General features: G+C 42.3%; 1 protein-coding gene across 1 annotated transcript in view; it reads left to right on the top strand.

Annotated features, from left to right (window-relative positions):
- Positions 1-14879, top strand: part of LAPTM4B (lysosomal protein transmembrane 4 beta) — a 94033-nt gene extending 79154 nt beyond the window's left edge. The window contains exon 7 of the mRNA XM_075920334.1: positions 12889-14879. Within this exon, the coding sequence (XP_075776449.1) occupies positions 12889-12963 (75 nt within the window). The 3' untranslated portion in view covers positions 12964-14879. The remainder of the gene's footprint in view (positions 1-12888) is intronic.
- Positions 14880-18410: the final 3531 nt, after the last annotated feature.

The raw sequence follows: 18410 nt of genomic DNA, 5'->3' as shown, positions 1-18410 counted from the left end.
CATCCCAAGTTTTTACCAAAGGTTCCATTGTCTTTCCGTGTGAATCAGATGATACATCTACCTAACTTCTTCCCTGGACCACATGCTGATGCGTTCGAGTAGTTCATGAACACGCTGGACTTACGCAGGGCATTTTCCTTTTATCTACAACATACAAGGCCATTCAGGTTCTCTTCTAGACTGTTTCTCTCCATAGCTAATCACAATGCAGGTCCAGCCAGCTCAGCCCAGTGACACACTGGATTTCAGACTGTATAAGACTTCGAGAGATGTCCCTGTGGGTGCTCCACCTGTGTCAAGGTGTGACACAGTGCCTTTGATAGAAGATTTTCTCAGCAGTACTCCCCCTTCCCTGCCCCCCAGGCTGTGCGTGTCCTGTGCCTGCCCGACAAGATGTCAGGGTATAAATAGCACACGCACAGTCCAGGCTCCTCAGTTCCTTCTCTGCTGTCCCCAGCCACAGTGGAGTACAGCTGTCAGCTGCCCACCTCAGCAGCATAGCTACTTAGTTTGTTAGTTGGTATCTTCTTCCTGTTTTAAGAAAAAACAAACTCCATTTCAACATGCTGGGCTCTCCTAGTTTCAAGAGGTGTAAAGTGTCTGATGGCCAGTCTCAGGGTTCAACTATACAGCACCCTAAACTCATATGCAAATTGCATATTTTATTTTGAAACTATTTTGAAATAGCGCATTATTTCAAAATTTGGCGCTGTGTAGACATGCCAAATTTCAAAATAAACTATTTCAAGCCAATGAGGTTTACTGGGATAGCAAAATAGTGTGCCCCTTGTTTTGAAAAATATTTCAAATTAACGGGCGGCTTGTGTAGAAATGGAGTAGCTATTTCAGGATATCTCCAGTATCCTGAAATAGCTATGCAGTGTAGCTATACCCTCAGTGTGTCAGATGTTTGGGGGGAGTCCCATTTCCCCTCCCCCCCCCCCCAAATGGGCTCACTGTCAAATTAAAAGTATGGAAGGACAGGGAGCTGCATCTGAAGCTGTCACTGGTCCAGGACTCCTTCAGACCTACATCGGACCCTGAACAAAACTGCAGTCTCCGCAAAAAAAACCTCCCAAGTCCAGGAAAAGACCTGTTCACTCTGTTTGGGGAAGCAGAGGAAAGAAGCACAGACTTTCAGTCTCTTCAGTGTCAGACACTCCATGGCTGAGCACTTTTGCCTCTGCAGGCACGTCTGGTACTGACCATGAGTCAGCAACCACTGTACAAGGTGCCGAGGCAAAGGGCTTTCAGCTGCCCGCCTCTCTGAATGCACCCACAGTCCCCTCAGTGATCCTGTTGCTGACCTCAAGCTCACAGCAGCCTATTCAAACAGCAGAAGTGGCATGCCCCTTTGATCCTGCCACTCCACTTGAGCCTTTGAAGTTGCAGAGGCTGCCTGCCTGTTTGGCAGGGAAGCAACAAACTGCTCTGACTCGCATGGTATGGGCACTCTCCTCAGCTTGCATGGTGCTGCTGCCAGCTCACCTCAGCTCAGCACCGCTGTCCCACTCCACACCAGAACACACACTGCAGTTTGGCTCTGCTTAGCACCAGTTCCACAGTGCAGCTGATCTCATGGTCTTCCCCTCTCCAGGGTCTCCTCTTCTTGATGGGGATTTTTCACCAGAGCCACAAGCACAATACTGCCAGTCTTCTGCGACCCTTCCCCACCTTTCCAGTGGAGAGTAAAATGACTTGGAGAACAAAGACTTTTCTCCACCCTATTGCCCATCCGAGTATTGGTTCCCACACAGGCAAAATACACCTGCCACACAAGACCTGTGGGATGCCCACCCCTGGATGGCACCACCTATACCATTGCCTGGTTACCTGCCATACTGGTGTAACTGGGAATACTACAGAGCATGACCTACTAATCGTCCTGCTACAGAGAGGCAAGTCCACAACCCTCTCCCGCCAGCCCTTTAAGTGGAGGTAGACTCTAATGCTGAACCTCTACTGTACATACAAATGGAAATTGCAGGGGATGATTCACCTATGGCTACTGGGGCACCCTTTTCACCCCAAAAAGCTAAAATGCCCACCACATCCACATCTACAGATGAACTCTCCCACTCTCAAGACCTCTTTAGGGGTATGTCTACACTACAAAGTTAATTCGAACTAACGGACGTTAGTTTGAATTAACTTTGATAGGCGCTACACTAGCGCTCCAGTAGTTAGAACTTAATTCGAACTAGCGGAGCGCTTAGTTCGAACTAGGTAAAACTCATTCTACGAGGACTAAGCCTAGTTCGAACTTACTAGTTCGAATTAAGGGGTGTGTGCCCCCTTAATTCGAACTAGTGGGAGGCTAGCCCTCCCCAGCTTTCCTTGGTGGCCACTCTGGCCAACACCAGGGAAACTCTATGCCCCCTTCCCGGCCCCGGACCTCTTAAAGGGGCACGGGCTGGCTACGGTGCCCATGCCAGGTGCAAGCCTGCCAGCACCCAGCTAGCAGACCCTGCACCTGGCACAGCTCGAGCCAGCCATCTGATGCCCTCCCCCTCTTCCCGGGACCAGGCTGGCGGCTCCCAGGAGCTTGCCCGGGACCGCAAGAGTCGGGCATCCACCTGGTCTAGTGCGGACATCGTGGACCTCGTCCACGACCTCCGCACTAGGCACAGGAAAGTGGCTGTCTAGGGCACGAGAGCTGCCAGCCTGGCCACCCAGGAGCAGGTGTGCATGAAAATCAAGGTGGTCCACTCAGACCCCCGACCCTGAGCCCTGAGCTTACAATGGTCGTACTGGGTCAGACCAAAGGTCCATCTAGCCCAGTAGCCTGTCTGCCAACAGTGGCCAACCCTAGGGACCCTGGAGGGGATGGACCGAAGACAGTGACCAAGCCATTTGTCTCGTGCCACCCCTCTCCAGCCTTCCACAAACTTTGGGCAGGGACACCACTCCTACCCCCTGGCTAATACCACTCCATGGACCCAACCTCCATGAATTGATCTCACTTCTCTTTAAACTCTGTTCTAGTTCTAGCCTTCACAGCCTCCTGCAGCAAGGAGTTCCACGGGTTGACTCTTTGCTTTGTGAAGAACAACTTTCTGTTACTAGTTTGACGCCTGCTACCCATTCCTTTCCTTTGGTGTCCTCTAGTCCTGCTATTATGGGAACTAATGAAGAACTTTTCTTGATGCACCCTCTCCACCCCACTCATGCTTTTATAGACCACTATCCTATCCCCCCTCAGTCTCCTCTTTTCTAAACTGAAAAGTCCCAGTCTCTTTAGCCTCTCTTCATATGAGACCTGTTCCAAACCTCTGATCATTTTAGTTGCCCTCCCCTCTCCCACCCTCTCTCTTCCCCTCTTCCCCTCTCCCACCTCCTTTTCCCAGTCTCTCCGAGTTTTGTTCAATAAAGAGAGATTCTATTTTTGACCACACGTTTTCTTTATTTTGTACATCAGGAAGAGGGGCTAGGGAAGGGTAAGTGGAAGGAGGTGAGGGAAGAATGGGGTACGAGCCCCCGATGGGGAGGACTGGGCTGGCTCTGCGGGCTTGTGGGGGTGGAAGCTGTCCTGCAGCCCCCCAATTGCCCCCTCTCCCGAGATGGCAGCCTGCGGCAAGTGCAGCCGGTCTGATGGCCAAGTGCTGTGATGTGCCCAGTGTGGGCACTCAGGGCACTCCAAGCCAGGACTGCTTTGCAAGCGGGGCACCCCTGAGACCTGTCTGTCCAGGGTGGGGGTCGGTTCCCTTTAAGCGCAGCCCTCGGCTAGCCTGAAACAGCAGCTCCACGCTCTTAAGTCCTCATCTGATGCCGTGCCGGCACTGCTTCCGGCCATCCTTAACCCCGGTTCAAGGTCCACTTAATGTGGACATGCTAGTTCGAATTAGCAAAACGCTAATTTGAACTAGTTTTTAGTTCTAGATGCGTTAGTTCGAATTAACTAATTCAAACTAAGTTAGTTCGAATCAGCGCTGTAGTGTAGACATACTCTAAGAGAGTGATGGATGACCTCAGTATTGCTTTGGAGGAAGTCTGATAACCAACATGAGCTCACAGACATATTGCAAGCCACTGCTACCTCCAAAATAGCACTGCCCATTAATGCAGCCATCCTGCAGTGTGCACAAACTATATGGCAGACCCCCACAAGCAAGTGCATGTACTTTGTTCCCTCTAATTGCTCTATACACACCCCTTTCTCAACTCGCTAGTAGTGGAAGCAGCTAACCAGAAGAACAAACAACACCAACAGTTCAAGACCACTTGATCCATCGAAGATAATAGAAGGATGGAGGCATTTGAGCAGAAAATATACTTCCTCTCTACTTTGCAATTCAGGGTGGCTAATTATGTGGTCCTATTAGCGAAATATGACCACAGAAACTACTTCAAAATACAAACTTTTATTGATGACATCCCTCAAGAAAGGATACAACAATTGTAGGCTCAGGGAGATGGGTTTTCAGCTCTGACCTCCAAGAATCATATTTTCATGTTACTATCCACCCAGCATATAGACGCTTCCTTGGATTTACACTTGAGAATTACCACTATCAATACACTGTCCTTTCCTTTGGTCTTTCAATAGTGACACAAGGATTTTCAAAGCTACTGAGCACAAATATGTGGTAACAGCATATTTAAGGAAGCAGGACCTGATACTCTTCCCATATCTGAGCGATTGCCTGCTGAAGTCTCCAACCCATTCTCATGCTCTTCATACAGCAACGATGATGCAGTGCTGCCAAATGTTGGGCCGACAAATAAACAGAGACAAGTCAACATGAACACCTACCCAAAAAATCCACTTCATAGGCACCTTTCTCGACTCCACTACTGGTCAAACCTCATTGCCACAGGCAAGATTCAGAGCAATCTCCAGTCTTGTACACACGATTCACATTAGCCCACAGGTCACAGCTCGTGACTGCCAGATGTCCCAGTAGCTGGTTCACTTTTGAAACCACCCTCCATATCCACCTCCTTGAGCTCAGAGCTATACGCTACAACTGCCTCCACTTCCTCCCTGTTGTCAGAGGCTGCAATATAAGGATCATGACAGACAACGTAGCAAGCATGGATGTTCTCTGTGAACAGGCAAAGTAGAGCTGGACGTACCCACTCCCTCTGCTCGGAGGCCATCAAACTCTGGAATTGGTGCCTCAAACACAACATCATCCTATCTGCCACATACCTACCTTGTATTCAAAACACCACTGTGGACAAATTCAGTTGTTGCTTCCCCATACAACACGAGTGGGAGTTGGACAATTACGTTCTATACACTGTTTTCCAAAGCTGGGGAAGCCTTTGCCGACTGATCCCTTATGCCTCATGAAATGAGGTTTACAGGATCGGTCGGCAAAGGCTTCCGCAGCTGACAGATCCGCGTCTAGACTGCCGCGCTGTTTGATCAGCTGATCGTTGGCACAGCGCAGAGGCCATGTTCACTTTAATGAAGTGGGGATTATTTAAATCCCCGCTTCTTTGACTATGCCAAATACACTAATTTACATGGGCCTGTCGACGGAGCCATGTAGTCTAGACATACCCTTAGTTCTTCTGTACGTACTGGACAACAATATCAAGTTTAAATCAAACTCATTCATCTTCATAAATTGTACAGAAAATTCCCACTACCATCACCTCATAGTTACAGACTACGGATAAGTAAGTGTTCTTTACTAGGGTGATGTGGAGAACTCCATAGAAAGTGCTAGGTTCTGGCTCTTTCAGCCGGAGGGCTCCTAGGGAAGTTTAGGCGGGCTTGGAATTCCTCTTAAAGCAACCAAGGAGCTGCAGTCAGTCCGCTACCCTTGTTTTGGATACAGCATGTATTCTTCTGTATGACTGGCCAGTCCTACTCACTTCATAGCTCTCCACCCACTTTAGGTAAGAGCAGCAACAGGGAACAGGCTACTGTATAGATGGTAAGGAGTTGAAGCTGCTTTTACTCTCTCATATTTCCCAGTACATCTTAGAGCTACCTGGCCCTGATTAAATATTCCTGTGACTTGTTTATCTGAAATGTAAAAGTAATTACTTAATATATCACATGCATTGTGTGGGGAAGTTTATACTTGCAAATTTTATACAAAGCATGCCACAAAATTATGTTCAGCTTGCACGTTTCCATAATTTGGTATGTATCTTGTTTAATCATTTGCATGCTTCATCCAAAAGTGCTTTGCAAATATCATTTATTCAGGGAAACAATGTACCTGGTTCACGGATGGGTAAAGTGAAGTATCATCGGGTGACGTGCCAAAGTCCTACCGTGAGTCAGTGGCAGGGCCAGGATTAAAACATGGAAGACACAACTCCCAATTCCATACTCTTCATCACTTGACTGCACTACTGTGGTCAACTGTCATCATTTTGTTAGCAAAGGCACACTAACAAAATAGAGTTTAGAGGGCCTGAACTGAAATGATGGTAAATGCCTTTGTCCCAGAAGAGGGTTTGCCCTGGAGCCTGCTGTATCTAATCACCACCGGATTTTGAATGTAAATAAACACAGACTCGATGTCAAAATTTAACCAAGTATATTGTGAACACAACAGGTGAAACACAATAACAATGAAGCAACACTGAAAATCCAACCTCCCTTCCACTGATATAATAGGAGACAGTACAGATAGGATCATAAACTAATGGTCGAATACTATTCTGTCAGAGGTTCATAGGTGCTAAGGACCTTCTACCCTGTGGCTGCAGGTAGCCATAGGGGAGGAACTCTGAGGAGTCCTTAGACGTGTAGGTGTTGAGTAACTCACGAAGCACTGCAGAGGGCTTTCACCACAGAACGCAGGCTTTGCCTCGTGTAGTCAGTGTTGTCCAATGGTATGAGACACAGGTAGCTATGGACTCATTATGCTGGGCAGTTGCCACAACGGTGGTCCAAGCACCCTGCTGACAGCAGTGAGATGAGGTCTGTCCGTACTTGAGGGAAGCCATGGCGAAGGCCGGGTTTACAAGTGTAACAAGCGACTCTCCTCCACAGTGATGATAAATGGCTGACCCTATCCTCTCAGGAACAGATATGTATTTAAGGATTCAAAGACAGGAAAACAGCTAGAGTCCCATGCGCAGAAAATTAGTGACGTGTGCACAGTCTGTGCCTTGTGCATATTTCCGTGCTGGGTGCACATAATTGGTGCCATGTGCACAGCCACAGTGCTGTGTGCAAAGGTGTTTTGGCACTCACGACAGATTCCATTTTGGATTCCCTGACTCCATTTTGATTTTACCATTTTACCAACACTATCCTTAATTTAAATAGTGTATTTACTCAGAGTGGGGTCCTTTAGCTCATATTTTTACTGAGAAACTTTAAGATAGATGTGTTTACTGTGACACACTGAAATTGGTTTGCAGCTGCTCGGTGAAATCTTCAGGAATGGTCAGGGATTACTGCACAATAGAAATATTCCTTCAAACATAGCTGGTTCATAAATAAGGGATCATCTTCCTACTAGTTGAGTCCCAAAAATGTACTCCTCCCAAATTTCTCGGAAAGGATATAAGAACAGCCATACTGGGTCAGACCAAAGGTTCATCTAGCTCAGTATCCTGTCTGCCAACAGTGGCCAATAGCAGATGCCCCAGAGGGAGGGATCACAACAGGTAATCCTCACGTGATCCCTCTCCTGTCACCCACCTCCAGAGCAACAGAGGCTAGGGATAACATTTCTACCAATTCTGGCTAATAGCCATTGATGGACCTAACCTTCATGAATCTATCTAGTTTGTCTTTGAACCCTGTTAAAGTCCTAGTCTTCACCGCATCTTCTGGTAAGGAGTTCCACAGGTTGACTGTGCGCTGAGTGAAGAAAAACTTCCTTTTGTTTGGAATACATTCTGTTAAGGGGAGTTGATTCCAGAGCGCACAGTTGTTCAAATTCAGAATATTCATTAGACTGCTCTCAGAATAAACTGCATTGGGAATGGAATCTAGTTCAGGATTTCAGGCACACTCTTAGAATTTAATGTTGATTTTTTTGGTTTCACTTTGATTTATTTCAGTTATCAAAATTAATTGTTTTATTATAAACCTTGGTATTTGGTTTTATGATTTACTCTGTCTGAAAGAAATCCAACTGTGTATTAAACTTATTCCATGCAAGGGGGAACCTTAGGCTGACTTTCTCAACAGATGATTGAAGAGCTGCTGCCATAGGGACTCTTGGAAAGGAAAAAATGATAAAGCAAACAGGATAATATTTACCGCTAACAATTCTAGAATGGAGATCTTTAATCATTGCTTCATTCTTGTTTACAGTAGTGTTTCAGAAATTTTTTTCTTTAAACCTGGACCAAGTAGTGTTTTGGCTTACAAATCCTTTGCCATAGGAACCACAAAGGTCCAAGAGAATGGCATGCCATGTATTGCATGCCAAAACATCTAAATAAGCTTTTCTGTAACACCTTGTACTGTTCAATGCACTTATGGCCTGTTGCAAAGTTGACTGACGTCAATAGAAAGATCTTTTAATGATGCAAGAATAAAGCCATTCATTAAACATTGCTTCATTATATGAGTTGATGGTGAGTGACTGCTCGTTTACTTTATTAAGCTTACCCACAGTTGGATAGAGCACCGTTTGTGCTTTAAAAATTAACTGTAAGATGGAGAACTGAGGCCTTTATGTTCAGTAAGGAATAAATGTAGCAATGTAAGAGTGCGTGTGGTGAAGGAATGTTGTCTCCATGCTTGGCCACGGGACTGGTGACATCTGATCCTGCAGCCACAAGGAGTGGGGAAGACTAGTCCCAGCAGAGCATTCCCAGCTGGTGAGTGAGTACATCTGAGACAGAGGGGCTACAGGGGGCTCCCTGCACAGCCACAGGAGCCCTTCAGCAGTGGAATAGACATCTCTGTGGCCAGGGGCTTGTCATTATCCTCCTTGCAGTGCTGGCCGGAAGGCTCTGCTCTTCCCTACCAAGACCATTGCTCCCTACCCCCATCTTAAACCTGGAGGAATCGGGTGTCATTGGCAGTGAGGCCATGCATAGAGCTCTATTCAGCCCTGCTGTCAGGACACAGTCTCACTTCCATGTCAGCAGGGCTGCAGAGAGTGTTCTCTAGGGCCTCGGGGCCAAAGACAGCTGTTCCCTGGAAGTGCAAGGTGTATACCTGGGGGAATCCTGTGCCTAAAAATTAAAAAGTCTGCACACTATTTTAAATTCTACAAAATTCTGCATATTTTATTTGTCTAGCTATATAATCACATTAGGTTCAATTATTTTTGTAATTTATTTCAAAATACCTGTTAGCAAGTATGTCTAACAAGCCAGACAATGAAAAACATTCAGGAAATGTTTTTTGACAAATTCCTTACTAGACACACAAATATCAAATTTTGAGTGAATTTAAACTACAGTAGAGAACCACATTTCCTCTCCCCCCTCAGAAGCCATACAAAGGCTTGGAGTAGTCAGGGGTAACAAAAGAGCTAACGGAAGAGGGAAGAAGCTTGGGAGTAAGCATGAAGTTGGGTGTGGACTTGAGTTCATGAACATAACTCTTTTGTGATTGATTTTTGTTTTCTTTTTCTTAAAAATACGTGTCATACAAACTGAGTTGTCATCGGATACCACACATCACCACTTATCCAATAGAAATATGCAATTATGCGACTTGTCAAAGCTGCAAGAACAGATTATACAAAATCAGACTGTATCACACTGATGTAAGATTTTAGGGTAGGGATAACGTGAGGGCATGAGGAGGAAGGGAAAATGCAGAAAGCTCAACTAATAGCATTCCATGTGACCTATCTCACTATTCTTTTTTCAAAATGTATCAGAACAGCATTTATATTTCTTCCAATTCATGTTTCTACGACAATAAGCTATTCTTTCTTTCGGCGCTAACTCAGATGACTCCAAATGCCAGTGTTCTTTTCTGGACATATGCCTACTTCTCCATTATACACTGATAATCATTGTGTCCCTGGAGTTAAACCCAGCATAGTAGGTACATAATCTAGGAAATAATTTTCAGTTGAGGTTTAATTTCTAAAGCCAAATACTATTTCATTCTTGCATCCACCTTGTTCCATAGCTGCCTACCTGTTGGGACACTCCTACAGCACATGCATCAGGGTTCCTTTTTCTTTATTACAATGTCAACAAACCTCAGAAAGAAAACCAAACAAAGAAGAAAAGGCCCCTGTCTTGCATAACTTTTGTGATGTCCAATACAGTTTGAATAGACTTTTGCTGTTTCAGGCATAGTTTGAGATTCCACAGAAGCATTTTTATCATTTTTATTTCCATAATGTGCTCTGCCATTGGGGTTCTTTTAAGGGCTACATTAATTCTTTTCATGCTTTCACAAAGAACTCCAGACCAATGGACTCAAAGAGGTAGCCATGTTAGTCTGTAATTTAAAAAAATGGGTGGTCCTGTAGCTCCTTAGACTAACACAAAATTTACATAGTATTTTGAGCTTTTGTGGGCACAACCCACTTCTTCAGATGAGTGGAGCAAGAAGCACACAGAGGTACAGCTGGAGTTCCTCTTTATTAGCAGTACATATACAATGGACATGTATCTGAGGAGTTTCTGAAGCTTTGAGGTAGCTTTGGGGCCTCTGAACTAAATCGATATGTTAGCACAAGTTTCAATTGTAAGCACTGCCACTCTGAGGCTATGGCTACACTGCCATTTTTTTTTCAGAAGAAAATATGCAAATTGCACTCATATTTGCATATCTTCCAATTCTTTTTGCAGAAAAGGTTTTTCTGATATTTGGCCCCATATAAATGGGGCCAAATGTTGGGGGAAAACCCTCTTTCACAAGACCCCTTATTCCTCATAAATCGAGATTTACACAGTCTTGCAAAAGGCTTTTTTTTTTCTTCCAACATTTGGCTCAGTCTACACGGAGCCAAATATCGGAAAAACCTTTTTTGCAAAAAGAATTGGAAGAAGACATGCAAATCCAAGCGCTATTTTCATAACTTCCGAAAAAAAAGGCAGTGTAGCAGTAGCCTGAGGGTGGCAGGTCATATAATTGATTCAGTGTTAGTAAAGAGACAAAGTTTTCATCTTTGACTATTGGGAAATCCACATGATTCCCTTGCTCAGCCAGCTCCTCTGAATTATAAGGGTTTCCCCAATTTGCAAGTCTGGATTACTCCAGATAGATGCTTTTGCATGATGAGGAGGATAAAATTGTTACCTCTTAACTGAGGTAGCCCAGACCCTTCTCTCAGCCATCTCTCTCTGTGTGTGTGTGTGGGGGGGGGGAGGGGTGTCAGCCGCTGTAGGCTTGCTTCTTCCTCTGGACTCAAGTCCTACCCCAGTGTGATTACTGTTGGGTCAGGATTTTATTAGCTACCAGCCTCAATTTGGGTTCTGGAACGTATCATCAGTCCTGCAAACAGGGTCCCTCTTTTCCATACTTGTAGCAGTGCCCATTAGAACTGACATAAAATATTAAATGCTTCTTTGATTAATGCAAAACTTTTGAGAACTTGTTTATTTGGTAGCATATTTGTGATATAGCACTTCCAAGCACCAATATATGGCATTGTTAACTCTGGAGTCATATCCTCATCAAATGGGTTAGTAATATTTTAAAGTACTCCTAGTCTCATTTTGATGCAAGACTGAAGATATTTGTATGTCTGTTTTCTAATTCATCAAATGTTTATAGAAGCACACGCTGATATGGAAGTGTGAGAGCTTACATATGTATAATATGACTAACTCATTCTTGGAACTTTGCTAGGAAGGTCCCACTGAAAATTTACTGAAGTCAATGAAGAGACCTATCAATTTCAGTGTGTTTTGGCTCAGATCCTAAATGGAAAATAATGTTAATTTTTGGAAGGCAAATTATTGACTTAAGAATAAGGGTGAAATTCAGGACCCACTGAAGCCTATGGTAAAGCTCCCATTGACTTCTGTGTATTCAGGCTATCCCATTATGTATATTTAGTTCAGATTTACTTTTCAAGATCAGCTCATGACTGAGAGGCTATTACACAAGGGTCTCGTTCTACATAAAGTAACTCTGTAAATGGACCAAATGCAACATCCATATACTGGTATATTTTAGGAAATGTGCAGACATTTCTTATTGGGATGTAAGTGACTACAGTAGTTGACACATTAGTCGACTAGTTGCTCCCTCTTCCTTCTACCCTCCCTTCTCCCCCACCCCCCGGGAGAGGCAGCAAGGGGGGAAAAGAGAAGGGAGTGATGGGGGGGAGCCGGCTTAAAAGCTCCAGCTCTGTCGGAGGGGGCAGGAGTGCATTCCCACTTGGCTCTTGCACATTTCAAAGCAGAAGCACCACATGGAGCCTGGAGCTAGCAGAGGACTCAGGGTGTCGTTCACTGGCCCCGGGCTCCACATGGCATTTTAATCTTGAAATGTACAAGAGTCCCTGCTGGCAGCCATGTGGGCACTTGCTACATTTCAAAGCGGAAGCGCCCTTAACTAATCGAATAGTCAATGGAAATTCCATTGAGTATACAATGAGTTGATTAATGTAATATTAACATTCCTAATTCCTCTTAAGTATTATTATTTTCTCTCTAGTATGTCTGGTTCCAGTAGCAATAGAGCTCTTTGAAGTTTTGCTGTACAAGCTACTATACAATCAGTCACTGATAGACTCTGCAAATTGAATCAAAGATCAGGAAATGATGGTCAAAATCATCTTCTGAGACTGTCATGTTTAGGGTTGTGACTAGGGGATTGTAAGAAATTATAAGAAAATTAATTGCCCTTCATAATGGAAACAAAATAAGATTGCAGTGATGTATTTATTTCACTAATAACATTTTAACTGTGATCTCTTATTTTTAGGCAGCTTTTATTTTATTTAGTTATTTAATTATTTTGAAGGACAAGATCCTAAATTCCTGTCGTACACTTTAGCCAGCTAATTTCAAAAAATATTTTTTCTTCCTTAGGTGCTGTTGCCACCGTATGATGATCCTGCAAATGCAGCTGGTAAAGAACCCCCACCACCTTATGTATCCGCATAAGCAAGAGAGTGAAGTGTACCTAGGAACCAATAGCTTTACTTTTCAAACATTGAGCAATAGTTTATTTCACTTCCAAGATGTAACCTCTAAGATTTGTGTTGCTGTTTAGTTGAAATTTTGAAGTGTAGATATTGTGTTCAAAATGCTGTGGATAGTTTTAATAATATGCTTCAATTGAAATAGCGTGTTAAATTGGTTTCATGAACTTTTGGGTGGTTAGTGTTAAGGTGACAGCAGTCATACAGTAGCTTTATTCACCTCAATTTGACATGCAGTGCTAGAGAATTTAAATTTTTGCGTATAAATCAGGTGTAAATTTCCTTTTGTATATACAAAACTTCCAGATCAGTAGAAACAAGTTTCTGAAATGCCCACTTTCTACTTTTACAAAGTACTGTACAAAATGTAATCTGTCAGTCTGCAAAAAAGTAACATTCTACTTTACTCCTAAAAACCACATTAAAGTATTGTGCTGAAGCAAGTGGTCTCTGAAGGAACAGGAATAAAGTTATAGTGTTCTCACTAACCAGGTTCATCAGAAGTATTTACTAGGGAGAAGCAGGCATTGGAAAGCATGCCAAAACTGTGGCAAGTCAGGGTCCATGTTCTAACATATCTGCTCTGGCCCCTGCAGCCACGCTTCTCTTCAGAATAAACACTGCTGACACCTTTCTGCTAATGTTTCCTTCCTGCCTGTACAGTCCCTCTCCTTTTAGCAATCTCAAAAAATCTGTGCTTTTAAAATCACGTTGCTTGGTGACTAAAGATAACTTCTTGGTATTCAAAATGTGGAAGTGTCTATGGGAGTGTGCCTGTAAATAGAGCAGAGTTTTGGAGTGTGAATTAAGTTATACCAATACAGGGATATATTCTTCCAGCCTGTCGGGAAAACGTGCATCTCCTAATATTTTCAAAGATCTTTCATGTATATCCTGTCTGCATCAAAGGGAATATGAGACTCCCTCATATGTCAGCTGTTTGGTGTTAAATTAATTCTAGTGGCACTCACCTATCCTTACCTAATCCAGCTATGTTTGTGAGAGGTACTCTTCTCTCCCCTCCCCCCCCCCCCGAAAGTGCCTCTTGCACATGTAACTTTTTTGTTGAGAGTTGTTTTAAAAATTAATTTAGATAAGCATCTATATTATATAAATAGTCATGTTTGTACCTCTCATTTCTTCATGTCACCTCTGACTCTTACTAGATGTCAGAGCATGTTGAGGTTCAAAGCCTTGTGCAAAGAGGCTTTGTGGAGTGTCACCATCCTTGGGGGAGCCTCAGAAAAAATTGTCCTTCAAGAAGCATGATCTTTCTGTAGCTGACCTGCAGAGCGCACACAGCAATATTCATTAGGGCCATGCAGACTTTGGTGCACTAACTCAACTCTACAGGGCCATGTGGTGTTTGGGCAGGTTTGTGGTTCTGCCTTTTTCTGAACAATGCCCAAACAACCCCTGTTCAGAGACTATACAAGGACTGATCACAACAGCAAGCCTTGAAGTGAGGGAAAGGCTTTTTTTGAATGACCCTCTGGGTCCCCCTCCCACATTTGTGCAAAAGCAGATCCCAGGCTGGCCTGTGCTATTTTGTTTGTGGTTCACTCACTCTAAGATCAAACCAGGCAATAGTTTGATTGGATCAGTTGCTAATATAATGTGGCAAAATCCCATTTTTTTTCTGCAGGGTAGCTAGTGTTTTCCAGTGTAGACCTCATAACCATTTACCTTTCAGAACTGAATTTATTTTTGAAGTGGGCTGCCTGGACTTCTGATACTACGGCTGTTCATTTTCTTCCAATTCTTGACTGATTTTGAAGAATTTTTAAACATCTGTTTTGGCAATAAGCGGATTGTACATACATCTCATTGAATCTGTGTATAGTAGCTAGCCTCTCTAATAAAAAGATGTTTCCTTGTGCCTGTGGCAATTTCTTTTGAATCTCGTCACTAACACAACATCCAACAAATCCAGTATTGTTAATCAGATGTGACAGGTTGTATATGAAAATAAGAAATAAAAACGATAACTTCTGTTTGTCAGTACCCACATCTTCCTTCTCCTAACATGTCCAAATACAGAAAAGAACAGTTACTAGGTTCATAATATTACTTACAGCGCAGTGGAAATTTGTTTGGAGGGGGGCATGGATATGTGAGAGAAGTAGGAGAAACACCAAAATATCAGAAAGGGGCACAATCCTTTGTCAGTGACTCCATCTGAACAAGTTCTGGGACCATGTGCCTGAGAAAAACAGACACACAGAGCTTTTGGGTAGAGTGCTGACTAAAAGAGGTTTGAAACAGTCAAACAAGATATCTCTTGTAGTTGATTGATTCCTTCTGTTTTCAGAGAAACTAGACTTTGATGTGATCCTGTTTACTTACAAAGAATGTATAAAGTTACCAAATTCCATTCTCAATTTCTTATAACGGAAACAAACTGAAAGACTTAGAGAAAATTTTAACTGCTCATCTGAAAAGGGGATAACTTTATCATTAACAAGCAGTGCAAATAGTTCAGGAACAAAGTAGTCCTGCAAGACAAGACATTAAATGTGGACACTAACCCGTTGTAACAGTGAAAATCTAAGATGTTCCTATACTGGAACTGGGATGTGTAATTTCCAGCCTGAGATGACATACCCACATTAGCTTTGATCAAGCTCTCATGCTAAAAATAGAAGTGTTAAGTGCAGTAGCACAGGGGTTAGCCACCCAAGTAAGTATCTAGCATCTCGGATGGGCTCATACTTAGGCAGTTAACCTCTCCTTCCACTTGCACTGCTGCAGCTATTGATCTGTTTTTAGCGTACTAGCTCAATCAAAGCTAGCACGGATATGTCTCCTCAGGCTGGAAATTACATCTCTCCCTTCCCCCATTCAAAAGCATTGAATTTCACATAACCAAAAGTGTTGCATGTTGACACATGTCCATAGCCCTCAAATGACTGGATCATGGTCACCAGTGAAAGGGGGTTAACTTCAGATCAGCTCACCCATATCTTTCCACAGGTTGTCAGAAGAAGGAATATAGGAGCTGGTGCTTGGGAATGGGAAGAATGTCTTTGGGAAAGTTAGACTTCACATCCAGAGGTCATGAGACTGGATTGAATCACAGACTGGCATGTTTTGAGTTGTGATCTGATCTCTGATCAAAGAGCTGTGCTTATGACATCTGAATTCATCCATCATTTTATGTCAATTTTGAGTTCATCTTTTAGACCGTTGACCTTTCTGTGCTGCTTGTGCTTATCACATATAATAGAATGCATGCTTGATTCAAATTTGCTTTTGGAATTGCAGGAATTTGATTTTTGGTGGAAGTTTCAAGGATCACATTGCTATTTTTCCAATTTTATTGGACTGAATTATTTCTCAACCTTTTTTTTGTGCTTGCAATTTGTACTTAAAAATCATGACCCTCCCGTCCCCATACTATGACTTGAAAAGATTGCAATTTTCTGTACTAAAAATATCAAGTAACTTATAAATAATACTGGCCCACAAGCAATATTCAGATGTATGTAAATAAATGAACATGAGAAAAAAATTGTGCCAAATCAATGTTTATTTTTACATTAAAAACTATAGATTCACTTTTTTATGTATGATGAGTTTTATGGAGTCCTTTTTTGCATCAGCTAACTTTTTTGTTAGGTTGAATTGAAGAAACATTCATCAGTAAGTCATTTCCCATAGATGATATATTTTGTTGCTTTGTTTTTATCTCAATAATCGAGGATAATCCCAATTCTAAAAAATACGATATTGCTAAGAAGATTAAAGCTCTCAAAGTTTCAATTACAAATTCAGGATACTCAGGCTTCTGTGCCTTCAAAACTGTGTGCACATCTTCTGATGGAAATGAACACTGATGCATTTTATCAAATGAAAGCTTGATCAATTTATCTTACAGGTTTCCTGTAAATTTGACAGATTCAGCTACTCTTTTTTATTAAATGGATTAATTATCCACATCTTGCAAAGTTCAACATCAGGTGGGGAGTAAACATTTTGCTGCTTAAATGTGAGTATATGTTCAATCATAATGTGTTTAAATTGTTTAATGGCTACTTCTTGTCGCTGACAATTTCATGAATTCACAACTCAGAGGAAATTATTCAGGTTCCAAGCTTTTTTTCCAAAGGCTCTCACTTTGTCTCCAAACATTTCTGTTTCATCCTTAAATTCATATTCAGCTCATTCATGACTGAAAACATTAGCTAAGTAAGCTTAAATGAAAATGTTATGATGGGTCACTGAATTAGTTAGAAAAGAGAGACCTTTCATCCTATGGGAACATAAATACTTCAGCTCGCAATTCAAAAAGTCTGTTTAACACTTTCCCCATGAGAACCACATCACTTCACTTCAGTGTGCAAAAGAAGAGTTTAAAAATGTGTGCCCATTTATCACATAAAACTGAAACAGATGAGATGATAGAGGACAGCTTTTTATGAAATATTCAACTTGTAAAGATTCATTTAGCACCTGACGCAACTCAGAAGGCATTTCTTTTTGCAGCATGGGTTTGTCAATGTAAGAAGCAATAGGTCCAAATTAAATGTGACATCGATATTAATCTTGCAAAAAGCCTGCTATTCTTGCCAGTCATTACTTTGGCGCCCGTCACTGCATATAGCAATACTTTTTTCCCAACTGATTTGAAAATATTCGGTAGCTTCAACAAATGCGTTAAATAGAAATTAACGAGTCATGTGGCTAGGGAGTGCTTTTCAGTAGAACATGTTTTCCTCAACAGTAGCATCTAAATTATATGAAATAAAAGCTAAGAAATGTGCTGAGCCTGAAACATCTGTTGATTTATCAAACTGAACAACAGTTTTAAATTCTTTCAACTGCTCATGAATGTCATCAGCCATTTCAGTTACAGGGACCTGTCAGCACCCAGGAGCACAGGCCCAAATAAGACCAAATGCCTGAATAAATGTCCTTTACTTTGTACAAAAGTTTTACAAAGATAAATCTAATGAAGTTTGCCCCCTTTATCAATGAGATATGCACAGCTACTGTGCCCCTCCACCTCCATGTAAAAGCTATCTACCCTATTAAATAAGTTATTAAATAATCAAAAGTGATTTAAATATAAAAATAGGATTTAAGTGATTGCAAGTGAAAACAAAAGTAACTCCTCAAAAAATAAACCATGCCAGCTAAACCTAATACACTAAGAGAAATTGTTACAAATCATATTTCTTACCCTAGTTCTTTTTTCAGGTGGAGGTCCTCAAAAGCCGGTGTTGATATCTTTCTGGAAATCTAAATACGCTATATCTACTGTATTTCCCCTTGTCCACATGTTTGTTGACCCCTTCAAAGAACTCTGGTGGATTAGTGAAGCATGATTTCCCTTTACAGAAACCATGTTGACTTTTCCCAACAAATTATATTAATCTATGTGTATAACAATTTTATTCTTTACTACAA

Source organism: Pelodiscus sinensis, chromosome 2 (genome assembly GCF_049634645.1).
Source record: "Pelodiscus sinensis isolate JC-2024 chromosome 2, ASM4963464v1, whole genome shotgun sequence".
NCBI lineage: Eukaryota > Metazoa > Chordata > Testudines > Trionychidae > Pelodiscus > Pelodiscus sinensis.
Note: the sequence above shows the minus strand (reverse complement) of the source record. Positions and strands in the feature narration are given on the sequence as shown.